The sequence below is a fragment of the Penicillium brevicompactum genome (assembly GCF_028827555.1).
Source record: "Penicillium brevicompactum strain IBT 35665 chromosome Unknown utg000005l_segment0_segment0, whole genome shotgun sequence".
Lineage (NCBI taxonomy): Eukaryota > Fungi > Ascomycota > Eurotiomycetes > Eurotiales > Aspergillaceae > Penicillium > Penicillium brevicompactum.
In genome coordinates this window covers 1,314,709-1,334,146 of record NW_026623208.1, presented here as the reverse complement: position 1 = coordinate 1,334,146, position 19,438 = coordinate 1,314,709, and the positions used below count along the sequence as shown (strand labels likewise).

Below are 19,438 nucleotides of genomic sequence, written 5' to 3'. Positions count from 1 at the left end.
TAGAAGACATCCATGGATGGCCGTTGAGGTTGAATTTTGGTGTAATAGATATTATCTGATATCTTGGCAATCAGCCGGTTCAGATAGTATGCCGGTGCGAAAGCGACAAGTTCCCAATCGGGCAATTCGAAGCCTGTCGATTCTGCCCCGGCGGTGGGCTCTCCGGCGCGACCTGTTTCGGAGTCACCGGAGTGGGGCTTTACAGTTGGAGCAATGCCATTTGCAAAACACAAGTTGCAAGTGTCTTCTTGTTCATGCCAACATACACATGTCCAAAAGCAGAGACCAGGTTCAAACTCTGAATCTCGAGTATAGTTACGGAGTAATCCGTATCTCTCTTTTTTTTTTTTCTTCTATTTTTTACGGGAGAAAATCAACTTTTGCCCTTCGACCAGAGGTCATGTTGTTTGTCTTGGGGTGACCATGTGGCATCGTCATGATACTGTGGTGTTAGAAGCAGGGATCTACAGCATGGGTTATGCAGCGGAAATAATCAAGAAACATCACACCACTCAATGCCGAGTGTCAAGACATGACAGCTGTAATTGTGCCGCAAAGCCCGCTCGGTCAATCGTGGGATGGTGTACCGAGTACTCTGTAAATCCCAGTGATCTTCCAAGCCTCCAGCACCTACATCATACTCCGTAGGTCATCCCAAGGTTGAATGTCGCGAGCCATGCTCATCGTGCCCTAATTGAAGTATCTTGTCATGGTCTGTTCCCATGGTTTAGAATACTTCTCACCAAACAGAAAAACAGCATAAGACTTCCAACTAATTTTTATTTCTTTTTTGTTTTTTCCGGATTTTTGTTGAGCCTTGCCAAGACATACAAACAAGCCATCATTCGCGTCGTACCAGGAAGTCTCAATGACTAACATTTTCATCTAGTCAGTACGGACCTTGCTATAAGTAGACATATTTCAGGATGCCAAGCTCACTTCCGTGCTTCGCGCGAAAGAAAAGAAATAGAAGTGGATCTCGGGGATTTAGGGGACATAGTGGAATCGTGAATGCGGGAAATAATGAGCTACATCTGCCTATAGTTGCGAAGTGGAGTTGATTCGGATTTTACTCCAGAACTGGCTGCTCAGATCTAGCCCCCGGGGTCTGCGCCTATGGGGCAACAGTGCAAACATGCTGCCTTGAGCTGTGAGCCTAATTCATATATGCAGGTTGTCTACGGAGTACATATTATTTTCTCGGGTTTTGAATTTAAACAAGGTCAATTGCTTATTGCCGGGCCGGTTCCCGACATGTCGCTTAGAGCCCTGGATTTTTCTTGTATTCGCAAATTCATTGTGTGAAGAATAATGCTTTGGTGCTATTCCGAAATTTTGAATGATACTCAAGCCTGGGGCCACAGGCGAGGGTGCTACGCCTACGCTCAATCGCTAACTCAACCGAAATCGAGTAAAGCTAGCTCTGCTTCTTATTCAGGTATAATAAGATGTTGCTATACCAGTGTTGTACTAGTGGCTTAATATCGGTAGAAAATTTTCAGTGCTTTTCGTCCTTTTGTCACAACGTCAAGGTATCAGGGTAAGCATGGGGTTGGTTTGCGGGGCTCATGGAAACCTTGGAAGTAGCCGAGCATTTGTATTGTCATGAATTCATGGGCACAATGTCTTTGTTGTCATCTTTCGCGTCTTGAAAAATGCTTGAGATTTAGACAAGCTCGCACAGTAATATGTAGGCAGATCAAAGATTATCGATTTAGCTTTGCGGATTAAGTATACAGCCGCCCTAGCCGGTGTTTGTGGGTTTGCGTAGGGTTTGCCGGTTTAGCTTTCCTTGGGATCAGCCTCCTCGACACTTCCCAAAGTCAGCACCCAAGACAAATCTATCATTCTCTGTCCTTTTCCTTGGGCGTGAATTTGAGGTGTTGTCATGTTTGCAGGGCCAAATGTTAGATGGTTCAACTCTAACATATGCCCTCTCTCATCTGCACTGATTTTCTGAGTTCTTTGGAAGGTTGCTTTGGAAGGTTGCTTTGCAGCCAACGGTCTTGGAAAAGACTTGTTTCAAATTTCAACCAATTATTTTCTAGTGGCCGCTTGGGATGGTCTTGGGTAGCCATCGTACCCAAAAACATCTGCATTAGGAAAGACTTTGGATCGTCAATCAGAACTTTTGTCACTAGTTGTCAACACTTCTGTCGGCTCTTCTATCCCTTTGACAACCAAAATCCGCCTTGCGATGAAAATTATTCTTCGTCCTCCGACTCTCAAGGCGTTATGACCGCGCCAATTGACGGTGATGATTTTGACGCATCACTTGTGACTGAAAGATCCCCAAACAAACGTTTGGCGATGCAACGCTCTCACACTAGTCTCAAGGTACCGACCTGTCAAAAAAGCAAGATGCACAGTTGATTCTCCCGGCGCGGACCAGACTAAAACGCAAGGGCAGAGACGCAACAGCCATTTACCTGAGAGGGAGATTGGCATCTGGAACCTTTCCAACACTGCGGGGCTGCAGTAAAGCAGCGCGGTATTCTCGGTTGATAGAGTGACAGCTCGCTTTGCCAGGACTTGACTGTCTGGGCTTTCATGCAGCGAATACATGATCTTACTCGCGAACGGTATCGAGGGGTTTTTTATCGGCTACCTGGACAGGACAGCGACGCCATCTTGAACAGCCACCAAGTCTGAAGCTTGACGACAATCCAACGCCGAGGTTGATCACAACGGTGCTTGATCAAGACCTGAATCAGTAGAGCCTTCCTTTCGGCTGCCAACCAGGCGGACCTCGGTATCCATAAGTGGGACCCAATATAGGAACGCACAACGGCCACCCAGAGCAGGTTGTGGGGGCAGTACGCTCCTCGCAACAGTCGAATGATCCGTGGCTTATGCACTAATGCCAGAGAAGGAAGGCCCGGCTTTACCACAGCACTCGACATGTGCAGCATCCAGCCCATTTGAGCTTGTCGGATATGAGGACCCCGAGGCCCTTTGACAGATTCTAAAAATGATTCACCGCTTCTCTTGTGTTACACCTGTTTCACAACCACCACGCCCTTTCTCATGGGTCTGCACCGAGCTCGGCAATCGAGAGTACCTGGCGGTGTGTCCGGCCCATACGCTGACGTCATCGCTGTTGAGTCGCTGATAGCTCTTGCTGGATCACTCTTCAGAAAAAAAGAGTTATCTCCGGTGATATGAGAATGAATTGGTCAAAGGCAGGCATATGCGGGGATCTCCGGTATATACTCAGAGCCTCCAAGGTTGAGATATCGCGTACCATGGTTCGCCTTCCAATCGGCGTAATACCGGCCCGGTGGGCCGCGCTTTCCTGATCAGATTGATAACGGCTGATAAGAACCTCACACGCGCCGGATGCTGGAGCCCCGATGATCTATAACAAATATCGACCTCACCGCTAACTTTGCTTCAAATAAGCTCTCGCTCTCTGTGCTCTTTCCTCCCATCACAATGCCTCACTCAGACAACCCACCACCACCCACAGCTGGCACTCCCAGCTGCCTTCCCACTGGGACCCCAGGCGAATGTTTCTGGCAGACGCACCACGACGAATTGAGGGATCATCGCTCGACTGAGGACCTTCCCCCACACAGCGACATTGTGATTCTTGGTGCCGGATACGCTGGTGTGAGCACTGCCTATCATCTGACCAAGGATGGTGGCTTCAGCAAATCCATCACCATCTTGGAGGCGCGAGGCGCCTGCTCGGGGGCAACCGGCCGCAATGGAGGTCACTGCAGGCCTGACTTCTACGGCCACATCCCTACCTATATGGACAGAGCAGGTGACCGAGCCGGTGCAGAGATCGCAGAATTTGAGATCGCAAATCTCCGTGCCTTGAAGAAAGTCATCGAGCGAGAAAATATCGATTGCGACTTCACTCTGGCACGTTCTGTTGATGTTTGGTGCAATGAAGAGGCCGCCAAGAGTGCTAAGGCAGTGTATGACCGAATGGTCGCTGCTGACTTTGAATACATGGAAGATGTCGTGTTTTATACTGGTGACCAAGTGGAAGGAGTGAGTTAATTCGTCCAACCTAATCCACACATTGGAAGAAAGCCAGACATGCTGACTCTTTCTCTCTCTAGATCTGTGGCGTTAAAGGCGCGAAAGCATGCGCCAGCTTCACAGCTGGCACAATGTGGCCGTTTAAATTTATCATGCACCTTATCAAGAAGCTCCTCGCTGTTGGGGTAAACCTGCAAACACATACACCGGCTACATCAATTACACAGTGCGCGCAAGGCGGATATATTATCGACACGCCTAGAGGCAGAATGCATGCGGACAACGTCATCCACGCAAACAATGCATACGTTTCCGGGCTTCTTCCCGAGTACAGCAAGAATATCGTTCCGTGCAAGGGTATTTGCAGCCGCATCACAGTCCCCGAGGGAACCACAGCGCCCCTCCTCAACAACTCATACATCAACCGAACAGAAGACAACACACTCTCATACTTTGTCCCTCGCGCCGACGGCAGTATCATCGTCGGAGGTGCCGCCAAGTTGTTCAGACCCTTCCCAGAGCAATGGTACGACAACGTGAACGACAGCAACCTCATTGATTCCGCGAAGGACTACTATGATGGCTATATGCAACGCACATACCGTGGCTGGGAGAATACTGGTGCGAAGGTTGACAAGATCTGGACTGGTGTTATGGGCTATTCATACGACTCAAATCCCCACATCGGACATGTCCCGAACAAGGACGGTCAGTATATTCTGGCTGGTTTTAACGGACACGGTATGCCGGTTATCTGGCTCGCCGCACAGGAGCTGGCTAAAATGGTTTCCGACGGTGTGTCATTCGAAGAAACCAGCATGCCGCGCCTCTTCCAAACCAGTCAGTTCCGCATTGATCGTGCGCAGTCTGGGAAGGCAGAGGATGGTGATATTTTGGGGACTGGAAATTTTGCTGCGACAAAGCCTTGAGGATTTGATTGAGCACATTTACTATTGAAATTTAATACTTTGAGAATTATTTCGCGGTTTACTTTTGCCCCGTAGTTTTTATCATATTCTCGTGTCAAAAATCAAAAGAACAGAAGAAAAAAGCAAAGAAAATCCTCGTTTCCGCGTGAGAGGTGTAACTTGCGGTCAAGTGTGAACCAAGCCACAGCTGACTCGCCAAGCAAGAGACCCTGGCAAACAAACAACCTTGGAAGCACATTCTACGGAGTACTCGTACGGCATTGGCGGTCATGCGGCGTTATCCTTTTATGCTGGTTTGCCCCCGTTCGTCACATTTACTCGAACCTAACCAAGCAACACCGCTCGTTTGCGGCACCCATCTCTGAGGACCACCACTCCTTGTACTGTGTGTTTGAGATATTGCAATATTCTGACTTACTCGGTACATCAAGCTCCTATCCTGAACAGCCGTTGATCTCCAGATCAAGTGGGGCTCGGAGACGTCCGAGAAAGATCAACACTACGAGGGCCACATTTGAAGGTACGCATGGAAGACCGCAGTAGCGTGGTTTGGTTTGATCGAATCTCCGCGCAAGATCCCCCATAAGCAGGACTACGTTCGTTATCAAGCATGGGTTCGCATGAACTCCGGTCTCCCTCGTGTGCCTTGTAAGCGCCGACACCCTGCAAGGTCAATGTGGGAAATTGTGGTAGATTCAAACAATTCGATAAAATCAACCTTTGCTTTTTTTGTCTCTCATTTTTGTTTGCTTCGCCTCTTCTTGGCCGTGTCTCTCGGTCGTATTTAAGAGATTTGAAATCCGGACGGAAACCGTTTGACTGCAAAGATCATTATGTCGGTCTACGCTCTGCAAGGCAAAGTTGCCATCGTCACAGGCGCTGGCTCTGGCATTGGCCATGCCGTCGCCAAGCTCCTGCTTGAGGCTGGTTGCAGTGTTGTCTTCGCTGACTTGAGTCTTCAGCCGGCAGCTAAGCTGACCCTCGAGAAACATGCAGTCTCGACGGATGAAAAGCCACCAAGCGCAATTTTTCAGAAGACAGACGTGGCTGATTGGTCTCAACTGAATGACCTATGGAACACCACTTTGGAGAGACTCGGTCAGGTCGACATCGTCGCCAATATCGCTGGAGTGTACGATCCACCTTTCAGCGACTTCTGGAAACCACCTGGTGTATCACCTGAATCGAAAGATGCGCCCGATGCGAATCCAGGAACATATGCAACAATCTCGATCAACTATGTTGCTCCGGTCCGCCTATCCCAGCTGGCGATTGACTACTGGTGTCGAAACCCTCACATCAACGGCAATTTCCTTGCAGTCTCGAGTGTGGCAGCTTATCTGCATATGTTGAGTACCCCGCTGTACATGTCCAGCAAAGCTGCCCTTGTGAGCTTTGTGAAGAGTTTGGGTGCGCTCAATGACTATTTTGGTATCCGTGTTGCAGCAGTATGTCCTTCGGGCGTTATGGTGAGTGCAAATTCTTTGTGTGACAATAAGTCCTTTGGATGAGCAAGGGTCTAATTCCTTGCACAGACCCCCTTGCTGGAGAACAAGATCAATGATAAAGTGTCAGCTGAGGGGTCTCTCACACCTGAGGAATGCGCGGGTGTCATTCTTCGTGTGCTCCAAGAGGCGCAATGGGGTCGAGGTAGCATTGTTGAAACACACAAACTGGATACCGAGGAGCCTGAGGGCAAGGTTGCTGTTCGCGACGTGAATCTTGAACTCCTTTATCCGAGTCTGGCGTTCCCTGATAATATCGCTAGACGTATTGGAGAGGACGAGCAGAATTTGGTTGCGCGACTCAAAGACAGGGGCATGCAGCCTTGAAGTGTTCTTCACTGCTGTGAAACGAACCTTGGAAACATTGGATCTCGGAAATCACATCAATAGTTAAATATTTCTATTCGATTTAGGTAAATGAAAGATGAATATATGTGCAGAAGATCCAAAATCCGCCCTTGGGGGTCTTGATCATTCATTCCAGCCAGGATGACCTTCCTCTGGTTGGTCAAATCTTCCAAGGTCTCACTTCGATCCGATGTCATTCTCACCATCGAATGGAATGCCAAAGCTGTCGAGCAGGTTTGTAGCAGCGGTTTCACCCGTCTTGAACGCGCCATGCACGCAGCCATTAGCAACGAGAGTGCAATGCTCACCAGCAAATTGCAGCCGGCTCCCCTTGTGGTTTTCCAAGGCACCGTACAACAGCTCTGGGTCATCTCCTACCTTGTCAGCCGAGTAACTGCCATATCCAGCCAACGGGTCCTGGGTCCAATGTGTAGTTTCAACATTGATCAGGCGGGGGAGAGCCTTGTAGGGCTCCGTGCGATAAAGTTTGAAAAGCGGTTCGAAAAATGCGTATAGCTCTTTAGGGTCTTCCATGGTCTCGATGCGTTGAGTCAGAGGCTCTGCAATTTGTACACACAACTCCTTGCCCCCGGTCATAATCCAAAGGTTGATCGTGACAGTAGCGTAGTTGAGAATATTGTCTTTTTCCACGATGGAATTCATGCTGGTATTGGAATTCACGGATGATCCGGATGAACTGTCCGACTCCTCTGGAGACGGATAGAAGACAAATTGGTCGTTGTCTTTTGACCAGAAGACCTCGGCAAACTCGAAGAATACTTTGCCCAGGGCGCCGTAGCTGAATCTGGCCATGCCCTCTTGGATGTCACTCGGCAAGGGCGGATTGAATGAGATGAGGTTGTGGTGATAGACTCCCAACGGGCTGGTCATAACCACTGCATCTCCCTCGACGAAGCCGACGTTTCCATCGGCGTCCTTGTATTGGACACGAGCTTGCTCGGTCCCATCTTCGCTCCACTTCACATCCTCTACTAGGTGGCTCAATCGGATGATGCTGGGATCACCGCGGAGGGGCTCCGCAGTCCAGTTGACGATCCGATCATATCCACCCTTCATGTACAAGTTCCGTTCAGTGATGAAGTAAGACAAATGTTTGGACGAGGCTTGGTCCGTACTCGTACCGATCCACAATTCTACCTCGCGGACGGCCTGGGGAGCCCAGTCTCGCTCGTCCTTGGTGATCAACTGATGTTGAAGCACGAACTCGGTTGCAAATTCATGGACCGGTCGATCCTTTGCATCAGGGTTGGTTTCATAAAACCACTCGCAATAGTCGGCAAACTCGTCTGCGACTTTCTTCGCTTTGAACTGAGATCCCGCTCGGCCCTCTCTGGTGAAATACAAAGGAAGGCCATCGTCATAATAGTATGGGATCGCCAGCTGGGGGATAAGCTTCACCAACCCATTTTGGGAAGTCTCATGCATCCAGGCGGCACCTGTTTAATTTTTAGCTCATTTTTGATTTGATTTGATTTTTTGTTTTTTCATTTGCCCTCCTTTCCTGTGATAAGAACGAGTTTCAATAAGGATGCTCTTACCGATATCTCGGACATGATCCCCTTTTCTGCTGGTGTGAATTCTTCCGCCAATACGATCCCGGGCCTCCAGCACCACCACTTCACAGCCGTGGCGGTGCAGCACGGCGGCGGCACGCAGACCTGAAATGCCCGCCCCGACCACAATCACCTTCTTGCACTCCGACCTCGCTGCGTTTGGTCCTTTCGCTGTCAACTCGTCCAGAGTTGTCGCTTGGAAAGGCGCAACCAGGTCGGAGCCACAATTACTTGGTTTTAAGGGACTACTGCCCGTGGAGGAAGAAGTGACGTGGAAAGATTGAGACATTCTGAGCTGGCAAGTTGACATTCAGTGAAGTATAGAATATGAGGTATGTTGTAGCCTGTGTCGCTTGTGTAGCTTGTGTTGTGTCAACAAACCGTGAAAAGACCTTAAGACAGGGCGCAGGTCACGGGGCGGCCGAAAGAGGAGAGTCCAGCCGCTGCATCACGTTCTCTTATCAGCCACATGACTCGGGGCGATCCGAGAATTTAACGCAGAAAGATATGGAGATATGAAGATATTCCTATCTCGAGGGAGATGAGAAATGACATCAGAAGGATTTGGTTGGGCAGACACGGGCAAGTCGCGTAGAAATGCTTAGCCTTGCTTATCTGGCCCCACCACGTTAGAGAAAAAAACTCTTATGGCCCTTTTTTCCCCTGCTTTTTTTTTCTTCCTCGCCATTACATTCTATAGAGTCCTCTCTTCTCTGCATGATGTCTCCCTGAGTCGCCTATTTAGGGGGATTGCTCTCTTCCAATCATAAAAAAACATGGAGGAACTCAATGGAACAGAGCGCCTGTGCGCCAACGGCGAAGTGCAACTCATTCCTACCCCTACAGACTCTCCAGATGACCCACTCAACTGGAGCAGGGCGAGGCGGTATTGGCATTCATTGCTGGTCTTGGTATTTGTCGCTCTAACCGCGGCAACTTCAAACGATGCTGGCACAGCTGGCAATGGCATGAATGCCGAGCTGGGCATCACGTGGGACCAGATCAACATTGCTGCTGGTGTGCTGTTCGTTGGTATTGGTTACACCACATTGCTTCTCAGCCCAGCACCCTTTCTGTATGGACGGCGCATTTCATACTTGATTTGTCTGCTGTTCTCTGTCATTGGCTCAATCTGGTTCGCCCGCATCCAGAATGTTCAAGACAACATCTGGGGCCAGCTGTTTGTAGGCGCGTCGGAATCATGCGCCGAAGCCCTGGCCCAGCTGTCCCTTTCCGATCTCTTCTTCCAGCATCAGAGAGGTCTCGTCCTGGGTCTTTACGTCTTGGCGACCAGTATCGGTACCTTTACTGGTCCATTGGTATCTGGGTTCATCACCGACTGCCCCTTGGGCTGGAGATGGGTAGGATGGCTGGCTGCCATCATCTCGGGGTCTCTGATCATTGTGTTTTACTTTGGCCTCGAGGAAACGTTCTTTGATCGGAACAATCCCCTTCATGGACAAACAGCGTCCTCCAGCCAGGTAGAGACATCGGCTACGCCGCCAGCCGACCTCTCACCGGATGAGAAGAAGAAGGCCGAGGCCAATGTGCAGGCCACCCCGGCAAACCAGCTCGATGAAGAGTGTCGTCAGAAGAAGGGGAAGACCTACTTCCAGCGCATTGCGCTGATCACCCCATCCCCAACCATGGTCGGGACCGGTTTCAAGCAGTACTGTCGTCGCTTGCTGCACACGCTGCGGATCTTCACTTTCCCTGCGGTCCTCTATTCGGGTCTTCAATGGGGCGCACAGGATGCCTGGTTGACCTTTTATCTCACTGTGGAAGAGGACAACTGGTACCAGGCACCTTGGAACTACAGCGATGCGGCTGTCGGCATCATGAATGTCCCAACTCTGATTGGCGCCGTCATCGGCTGTATCTACGGAGGATGGTTCTCCGATTTCTTCGTTGTCTGGATGTCCCGGCGAAACAACGGCATTTTCGAAGCCGAGCAGCGTCTGTGGCTCCTGGTGCCCGTTGCCTTCATTGGCCCCGCGGGTCTCATGTTATTCGGAATCGGCTCAGACAAAGGCTGGGACTGGCATCTGCCGTACCTTGGTCTGGGCTTTATCGGTTTTGGCTGGGGTTGCGCGGGCGATCTCAGCATGGCGTATCTCATGGACGCGTACCCGGAGATGGTGCTCGAGGGCATGGTTGGTGTTTCTGTCATCAACAATACCATCGGTTGCCTTTTCACATTCACCGCTGAATCATGGCTGGATGCTCAGAGTCTCTCGCAGGTTTTTATCGCGATTGGTTGCTTGAGCTTTATCTTCATCATGACCACGATTCCGATGATCATCTGGGGCAAGCAATGTCGCAGGTTGACTCGTAAGCAGTACGAGACTTTCCTGCGCATCCGTGATGGGCCTGCTTATTGAGGGTGGTTGTAAAGTCACCCCCGATCAGCATCCGTCAATCACTCATATGTAGTGTTAATATTTGTTTGTGAATATACCTGTACGATTGAGGCATTAAGCATATACCATTTGAATAACATCACAATCTCGAAGCAATCTTGTCAAAGAAATACCCGAAACGTGCAGTGTATGAAGACTATTGCGACCCGGGAAAATATTCTTCCCACGTCCAAGGTTCAGGAACAGCCCTCGAGGTCTCGGAGTTTATATTAGGGTCTCAGTTGCTCCATTTATAGTCTATTGGATGTCTTCGGTGATTTCATGTTCTATACCATGAGCAATATTTGTTGATCTCCAGAGAAAACAGCCAGAGAGCCCACCTGAGCACGGAGATAAATGTTCGCTCGTTATGCATAAAGCCGCCCCCGATGTGCCTGTAAAGATCGACCACAACACTCCAGCATGATTGGCGCAGCGGCTGTAAATATTGAATCGCAAACACATTTCCTACAATTGACTCCACACATAATTTGAATTGTTACAGAAAAAAATGATCGTGAATTGCAAACTCGGGGCAAAATGCCAGATCCGAAAATATTCTCACGGGGGGTACGTAGCCCTTCCCGTTAGCCTCCCAACCATCTGGGGCCATCCGCGCAAGCTGCCCCCGTCATCCTCCAAGCTTTTCCAAGTGGAGCCTCTGTCGACTGAACCATCGCTACGGCTTTTACGAATGAATACACTTGCCTGACATTGTGGCTCCACCATGGTTCACCTCCATACCAATCGCGGGCCCCCGTATTATCGTGGCTGTCTGCATCTGCGTCGTGGTGGAGGTCATGTTCCAGGGTTGGGGGGCAACATATCGACGTAGCACGTCCAAGAATAAAACATGAACCCAAAGTCTTTGCTTTTGGCTCTCTATCTCCCTGGCACCCAATTGCGCTGCCTATAATTCTTGACAGTCCCCTCAACTTTCTCCTGTCGATCGTTTCATCTCATTCGCTTTCTGTGGTGCTCCAACTACATTATACACTATGGTGTTCAAGTCTTACTACCAGTGGGCTGCTGTTGCCTTGGCCGCTACTGCTGCTGCGCAGACTACTACCAGCTGCAACCCTCTCAAGAGTATGCTCCATCTTATAAATGTATATGAAACCCGGCTAACAACGGCCTGCAGAGACTTGCCCGGCGGATACTGGATTGAACAAGTACCGTTATAACACTGATTTCACGTCTGGATCTCTGGGACGTTGGAACACCACTGCCGGCACTGTGACAAGCACCGATCTCGGCGCCAAATTCACCATCTCTGAGCAGGGCGATGCTCCTACGATCGAGAGTGAGTTCTACATCTTCTTCGGCCATGTCGATGTCAAGATGAGAGCCGCAAATGGCACCGGTATCGTCAGTACCTGGATCCTTGAATCCGACGATCTCGATGAAATCGACTGGGTATGTTCATTCCTACTTGACCCTACACCCAACATCAAAAGGCCTCTAACGCTCTCTATAGGAGCAAATCAGCACCTACGATACCGAGATCCAGACCGACTACTTCGGTAAAGGCAACACCACTTCCTACGACCGCGGTACTACAGTGACCGTTTCCACCCCCGAGGAAACCTTCCACACCTACTCGATTGACTGGACCTCCGAGAGAATCGAGTGGCTCCTCGACGGCGAAGTCGTGCGCACACTCGAATACGCCGACGCCGTCGACGGAACCAACTACCCCCAGACTCCCATGCGTATCCGCATCGGCATCTGGGCCGGTGGTGACCCCGATAACTCCGAGGGCACCATCGAGTGGGCTGGTGGTGAGACTGACTACACTGCCGGGCCTTTCACGATGTATGTTGAGTCTGTCGACATCATCAACTACAACCCTGCGTCTGCGTACAAGTACTCCGACAAGACTGGTGCATACACCAGCATCAAGGCTAGTAACGGAACCACTGTCACGAACTTGAGCACCTCCAACTCAAGCTCCATCGTGGCTTCGAGTAAGAGCTCTTCGTCGGCGCGTGCTAGCTCGTCGGCATCGGTTTCCGCTTCGGCTTCTGCTTCTGCTTCTGCTTCTTCTGTTGGCGTTGTCTCTGCTGCCTCGGCTTCTTACTACACTTCTGCTCTCACTGTTGCCATGGTCTCCTTGATTGTTGGTGCCACTCAGTTCTAGATGACTTTCACTGAGTGCTATAGCTGTCTAGACTGGGGTGCCTTCTCTTGGGGTCAGACTTATCGACTAGCTGCTATAAGCTGCTGCACAGACGAGGTATATAAATCTACCATTCATGTCCATTATATGTTTGTACGTATTATTGCGTTTGTTTGTTTTTGAGCCGCGGGGCGATGGCTTCTCCTAAGTTCAGGAGAATTTCCCAATTGCCCATACTTCCCGAGGTCTGTTTTTATATTGGCCAGACTTGAATTTATCAACATGGCTTTGAACGTTGGAATTAGTATTCTAGGGAGTAACATTGTATGTACGCGAGACATAGAAGAGGCCCAATTCAACTTGCAGGGACCTCGGGGACCTAGACAAATCTATTAAATTTCTCGATTTGTACTCCATACATACATCCGCATTCAATTATAGGCGGAATTAGTGTTGGCCATCCCATGCCTCGGTACTCGCCCGAAACTCTGACCTGCCAAGGTTTTCTGGAACAAGTGGGGCTCGGCAAACCGACCAAAAATTGGGTTTTTTTGCCGTCCGTTCATATTTTCAACAACCCACAGACTTCCATACAACTAGCATCATTGGTCTAGTGGTAGAATTCGTCGTTGCCATCGACGAGGCCCGTGTTCGATTCACGGATGATGCACATATCTTTTTGCCCTTGATTGTGATTTCCAGTGTTGTCTTGAACCTACTGGCTCCAGACGTATCTTCTTTTTGCTGTCTTTAACTGCTGCTTATGTTGGCGTACCCTGTGCTGTTATGATTTCAAAGCTTGGCGGTCTCCAGGTTTCCACCTACAAGTGTTGATTTTATTCTCAATTTGTTAGCCCTGGGGCTAAACGCGGGGCCTATGTTGTAATGTATCTGATATAGACCAAGTCCAAATGTTTCACAAAAATGGGTTTCCCAGAGTCTGCTCAACTACACCCAAGGTTGGCACTTGAGCTGAAATCTTCATCTACTGTGATGGTCGCGTATCTCAGTGTTCAATAGTGGGATTTGATTTACGGGGTCATTTGTGTTTTGTATAGACATTTTACATGGATAGGACCATGAATGGAACCATGCATTGGAAAACGTGAAGAGGTTGTCACATACGGTCACCACGGTCACCACAGATTAGAAAAGTGATAAAACACTGAGTGTGTGTTTGGGATCACGTATTGGTGCTGCCCTGGTGTATAAACGTCCCAGCCGCCTCTTTAGATACGAGTCTGGCCCTTTCAAAGGTCATTTTGATGCCTTCCACGCCTCTCCATCACTTTCACTCTCGTTTTTGATATGTAATCTTCCGTCTCTCAACTGTTTCTTTCTTTCATTTGACGACGGTATTGAAGGGGGTACACTGCCTTGTTTTCCGTTGCTCTTACTGTTGACATAACCTGACACATCCCGAAAGACCCGAGTTGAGCCTACACAACCAGGAAGGTGGGCATCACTTCTCTACCATAGTTCGGGCTCTCTACTTCCACGCATATCACGATGAGCCACCAAATCGACAGTAAGGGTACGTTACGCTGTTGGTACATTTAATCACAGAATATGGAGACTAAACTACTTGCTAGATCCGAGCGATCTCATTGAAGTACGGGAATCGGACGGAAAAGGCCTGGGCGTGTTTGCCAAATGCGACATTCCCCAAGGCACTCGTGTCATCTCCGAGCCACCCTTACTCGAAGTTAGCCTCGAAGACCGGGATGCGAATAAGATCTTGGCGGCCTTTAAAAAGCTTCCACTCTCACAACAAGAGCAATACCTGGCGCTCCACGGATATGCAGGTGAAGGATTCAAACGCGGCATCGAGGCTGAGGTAGGCCAGCTTTGGGAGGAGATACCGGAACTGGATCGCAAGGTACTCTCCATTTGGGCACCAAACGCCTTTATCAATGTGTTCTTGCTTGCTGCCCGCATCAACCATTCATGCCTCCCCAATCTTCAGTATGGATGGCATCCAGAGCTCAAGCATCAGACTTTCCACTCTGTGTGCGATATCCCAGCAGGCACGGAGCTTACGGTGTCATACATTGGCCCTATTAATGGTAACAAGATGCAACGCCAGGAAGAGCTGAGGGACTGGGGCTTTACATGCAGTTGCGTCGTGTGCGAAGATACACCCGAGGGCAAGGAAAAGGAGAAAAAGTTCGACCAATTATTCCACCTTGAGACCGAGCTTGTCTTGGAAACACACATTGCCACAGAAGGTTCTTTCAAGAGGGCGCTATCGGTGGCCCAGAAAATGGCTGCGATACAGAAGTCCGAAGGGATCTTGCATAGGGAGTTGAGAATCGCGTAAGTTTTATTGGTCATTATTTTGACAAGCTTGCCTAACCAACATGTGTACAGCTACCATGACGCTGGCCGACTCTGTATGGTACTGGGGAACCGCAAAATGGCATGTTTGTGGGCCAAGAAAGAGCTGGAAGTTGCTCAATACTGCTTTGGTGAGGATCATCCCGCCTGCAAGGAACTCGCTATGGTCGTGGACTTGTTGCAAGAGGCGATGGAAAGCAAAGAGCCCGTCAACGAGTGCATCGTGAAATGGTGTATTATCACCCACCGGAATGAGATGCTTGAGGACTCATGCAAATTGATGTAAACCTCAGATCCTGGTCGACCAAAAAGGAGCATTTCGAGTGAAAACGAGGGCACTATGCCACAAGGACCAGAACAAGTTCATCATTCTGCTTTAGTCTAGGTTATTCTACATAGTCATACTTGCAACAATTGAGTGGATCTCACACCAAATTATGACCTGAAACGTACACATAATTCATCTAGCGTATTGATCGAAAATAAGTTCCCAGTCGCGGAGGGGAAAAGCCCGGAGCTCCATCGTCTGGGCGCAGCTTTGGGGTCGGCTATCCCCACTCCACTCACAACAACCCCCGGGGCCGGGCTAAGCAGAAAGTGGTCTGGTCTAGTACCGTGTTTTAGGGGCAAGGTTGACAGCGACATGATTTCGGAATTCCAGACCAGACCCCAAGCTAGCTTCAAAGGAAAAGAAAAAACAAAACAGTTCGCTTTCAATCCTCCCTGACAAAATCAACCTCTGGTGGTTTCCTTGCTCTTCGTTCGTTGTAAAGCAGTCAGCAACTCTGGAAATCGACCCACGAGAGCATTATGAGCAATATTCCACTTTCAACACATCATCAAATAAAGCCCCGTTGGGGTAATTGCTTTCGGGTCAGATGAGGGGTCTCCAATTAGTTTTCGTGCTGAATTCAAATAAGATGCGGGGATATCTCGATCAGACATTGTCTTTCAACTTCTCGATCATTTCTCAAGTCAAACTAGTCTGCACAGCTGCACAACTGCACAATGTCAAACCTGCAAACTCCGATCCTTGATCACATTGTCATTCTCGTCTCTCACAAAGCTCTTCTTGACCTCTCCAAGCATACCGAAGGCCAATTTACTCTTGCGCCGGGTGGCAACCATGCCGATGGACTCACCACCAATAAATTGATCCTTCTTGCGGACGGTGTTTACCTCGAATTCATCGCCTTCTTTGATGACATTGATCCAGAGAGACGCCGCGCTCATCGTTGGGGAAACGAGAAGGAGAACACCATCATTGACTGGGCCTTTACTTTACGGTCGGAAGACGACTTCGGTGCCGTCCAGCAACGATTCAAAGGTGCTGGAACCGAAGCTTCCTACACAGATCCGATCCCTGGTGGTCGCACCAAGCCAGATGGGACTGTGCTGAAGTGGGCAGTTTGCGTCCCTCAAATCGCCCAAGGGAAGGTTGTTCCTGGCTCTTTGCCGTTCTGGTGTTTGGATAGAACACCTCGGGCCAACCGTGTGCCTTACCAAGTCGAGCCACAGCTCACTGAGCATCCCAATGGTATACAAGGCATCTCTTCTGTCTCGGTGCAAGTTCCCAAAGAAAATTCATCGAGCTTCAAGGGTGCATATGATGCGATATTTGGAGGGGCATGGGACTATCAAGTTCCTTCTGCATCTGAGATTGGCACGCATGCTGTTACCTTGTCGGAGGGAGATGCTGCTGTTCGGCTAATTTTCAGTGGATCGAAGCAAGGGCAAGTTGAGCTCTTGCCTGGGCTCATCTTCGACATCGAAGGCCAGTGAGTGCAACAATCAAATCGAATTGTTGGGAAATAGACAAAGAAGAGCTGCTCTTGAGCCAAGCAGACCAATGGGGTAAATAAGCGTTCCCAGCTGTTGTGATTCCATCTAGATACAATGAACAGGAAATAGACAAACAATCGAGCCTCTCGTGATGGGATCAATCCTAAACCGATTCCAACAGGGCAAGAGATAAAAACAAAGAATATTGATCATTAGACATAAGTAAATGCATGATATTAAACAAGGCTGGGCAAAATATGCAACAAAGAAAGGTAGAGGTATGCGAAAAGATTTCAAGGTTCATGCTTGTCAGATGGGGGATTGACAATGTTCTGTATCGCCGGCGAGAACGGATGGTCGACATCAAACTGATCAAGTTCGCTTCCATCGCCACTGTATCCAATAATATCGCGATTATCATCAATGATACGACCATATTCCAACAAAAGAAGATAGAGGTAGATATCAAGGTCTTCATCTCGTAATGCGTGTTGTGCCCATTCCCGACTCTGCGCTGCAATCACCTCCGCTTCAAAGTCGTGGTTTTGAATGTGCGGTTCGATGATTGATGTCGTATTCTCAGACAGGGAATTGAGGCCGATGAAGTAGGTCATTAGGGAGTAAAGGTCGTCGAATCGATTATCCATAGGAACAAAGTGGCGCCAGGCAAAGAGACGCGAGTCATGCCATTCTCGGAAAATGGTCGCTTTGATGCCAAGCGATTTGCTGAGTTGGAAGGCGCGCCATCGGCCCGAGAAACTGTGACCGTCGATATCGACAAGGTACTTGGACTTGAATGTTTCGCTGAAGTCTTTGGGCTTTTTGAAAGTCCATACATCGTCGTAGAAGGAGCAATCGGGGATGCAGCCGAATGCTTCGGTGAAACCAACATCGAAGATCTCTGCAGCAAATTTGCTGGGATTAAAGCTCGTGAAATTCTGGTACTTGTGCGTCTTCGTTTCAGAGAGGATTGCGACAGTTTGGTTGGCCATCTCGGTGCTGTTTGCCAATTGCACAAATCGCTGACGATGCATGTTCTGCCAATTGTCTGCAACTTGGACACCACCAGAGGTTACGCCGCGCCAGATGAGATTGTCGGATTTGTCCTCCCATTCGTAGTCATGACGCGAGTTGTATGTGTAGCGCTTGTCGTTCATGAAGTACATATTCGCAGGGAACAGGATATCATTGTTCACACTCACTTTGCACTCGCTGAACACTGGAGCCAACTTCCTTGTGACCAGGTTACTGGAAGCCGAAAACAAGAATCCATGGCTTTTGCCAAGAGCCGGGCCAACGGTGCATAGATCAGAGGAAGCGGTAAAGTTGTTGATCAATCCACCGAAGGAGGTTTTGTATAACTTGTCGGCTTCCTCAATGGTGATATTATGATTGCGCGCAGGAGACTCGGGAGAACAGGCGGTTTGGGCAGTGTCCATGTAAAGTTTCCCGGCGAGGGATGACCAGGATATATCCTCGCCTTCAACCTCGGGCTCTTCGGAGTTCAAGTATTGCATGTTTGGAGTGAACTGATCCTGCGCATCCGGCGGCATGCTCCTAGTGAGGACTTCGGCGCTGAGGTGTTCTTGCGTGTCTTCCCATGACAGCAGGACCCGGGGCTGGTCATGAATATTGAGTGCGATGTCCATGTCTGGGAGATACTGAGCGAGTCTCTTCACGGATTTTCTCAGTGTTTCCACCCTCCAGCCCTCTTCGTCCGAATGCACCACTTTGTGATTGCGAACTTGCACGCCCATTATTCCATCGCTGTGTCGCAGCTTGGCCGCCGTCTGGCGAATCGTCGCCGGAGGGATCGCCCAGAAAGGTCGCAAGTCGCCGGTGATCTGATTAAAATCATCCACGTGGTGCGCATTGTTCTTGCGGGCGAACATATACCACTCCTTGAACCCGGGAGGAGGGTGTCGACCATAAGTTTCCCGATATTGTGCGACAGTCTGACGGAAACTCTTGGAGCGTTCCTTTTCGTATTTCACCCACTTGCGATCCGCATCTGCCATAAGGTTGGCAATCGGGTGCTTATCGTGCGCATGTTCCCCAAACACGGGTTTTGTCGCCGCGGTGAACAGACCGAAGGTGGGGAGTCGGATCACAGTACTGTCCACGGTCTGGGTGAGGAAGAGGAGGTTGAGAAGGCATATCGAGGTGGCGGCGCAGGCCAAAATCAAATAGACTCGCCTGCGATTAGTGAAACGGCCCAACATTCTTGGATAAGATCCGCAGGCCGCTAGATTGCGCAAGAAAATTCCACGATCCCTGTTCTGAAACTGCAGGATCCGAAGGACAAGAGCTATGACAACAGCATGACTGACAGCGAGGAGGACAGTGGAGTCGAAAAGGAGGGAAACGAAGTCTAAGAAATTAGGCCCCTAAATCTTTAAAGCGCCAAGCTAGAGGAAACGCCATAAAGTTCCTAGCTTGAGGGGTCACTAAC

The 19,438-nt window shown here is 49.5% G+C and overlaps 7 protein-coding genes across 7 annotated transcripts; 5 read left to right on the top strand and 2 right to left on the bottom strand.

The window, feature by feature from the left end:
• Positions 1 to 3,435: 3,435 nt before the first annotated feature.
• Positions 3,436 to 4,922, top strand: N7506_006320 (NAD(P)/FAD-dependent oxidoreductase; the record flags this gene model as incomplete). Its single annotated transcript, XM_056955613.1, has 2 exons — positions 3,436 to 4,002; positions 4,074 to 4,922. 2 exons carry the CDS (start codon positions 3,436 to 3,438, stop codon positions 4,920 to 4,922), a joined length of 1,416 nt encoding a protein of 471 aa, XP_056809947.1.
• Positions 4,923 to 5,755: 833 nt separating this feature from the next.
• N7506_006319 (uncharacterized protein) lies at positions 5,756 to 6,754 on the top strand (the record flags this gene model as incomplete). The annotated part of the gene is made up of 2 exons (XM_056955612.1): positions 5,756 to 6,391; positions 6,458 to 6,754. The coding sequence occupies 2 exons, from the start codon at positions 5,756 to 5,758 to the stop codon at positions 6,752 to 6,754; spliced, it is 933 nt and encodes a 310-aa protein (XP_056809946.1).
• Positions 6,755 to 6,952: 198 nt separating this feature from the next.
• N7506_006318 (flavin monoamine oxidase family protein) lies at positions 6,953 to 8,638 on the bottom strand (the record flags this gene model as incomplete). Its single annotated transcript, XM_056955611.1, has 2 exons — positions 6,953 to 8,232; positions 8,335 to 8,638. 2 exons carry the CDS (start codon positions 8,636 to 8,638, stop codon positions 6,953 to 6,955), a joined length of 1,584 nt encoding a protein of 527 aa, XP_056809945.1.
• Positions 8,639 to 9,125: 487 nt separating this feature from the next.
• N7506_006317 (uncharacterized protein) lies at positions 9,126 to 10,730 on the top strand (the record flags this gene model as incomplete). The annotated part of the gene is made up of 1 exon (XM_056955610.1): positions 9,126 to 10,730. The coding sequence occupies one exon, from the start codon at positions 9,126 to 9,128 to the stop codon at positions 10,728 to 10,730; it is 1,605 nt and encodes a 534-aa protein (XP_056809944.1).
• Positions 10,731 to 11,746: 1,016 nt separating this feature from the next.
• N7506_006316 (glycoside hydrolase family 16 protein) lies at positions 11,747 to 12,888 on the top strand (the record flags this gene model as incomplete). Its single annotated transcript, XM_056955609.1, has 3 exons — positions 11,747 to 11,837; positions 11,890 to 12,164; positions 12,226 to 12,888. 3 exons carry the CDS (start codon positions 11,747 to 11,749, stop codon positions 12,886 to 12,888), a joined length of 1,029 nt encoding a protein of 342 aa, XP_056809943.1.
• A 3,324-nt stretch (positions 12,889 to 16,212) lies between these two features.
• On the top strand, positions 16,213 to 16,986 carry N7506_006315 (VOC family protein; the record flags this gene model as incomplete). The annotated part of the gene is made up of 1 exon (XM_056955608.1): positions 16,213 to 16,986. The coding sequence occupies one exon, from the start codon at positions 16,213 to 16,215 to the stop codon at positions 16,984 to 16,986; it is 774 nt and encodes a 257-aa protein (XP_056809942.1).
• Positions 16,987 to 17,279: 293 nt separating this feature from the next.
• On the bottom strand, positions 17,280 to 19,208 carry N7506_006314 (CAZyme family GT90; the record flags this gene model as incomplete). The annotated part of the gene is made up of 1 exon (XM_056955607.1): positions 17,280 to 19,208. One exon carries the CDS (start codon positions 19,206 to 19,208, stop codon positions 17,280 to 17,282), a length of 1,929 nt encoding a protein of 642 aa, XP_056809941.1.
• Between the last annotated feature and the right edge of the window lie 230 nt (positions 19,209 to 19,438).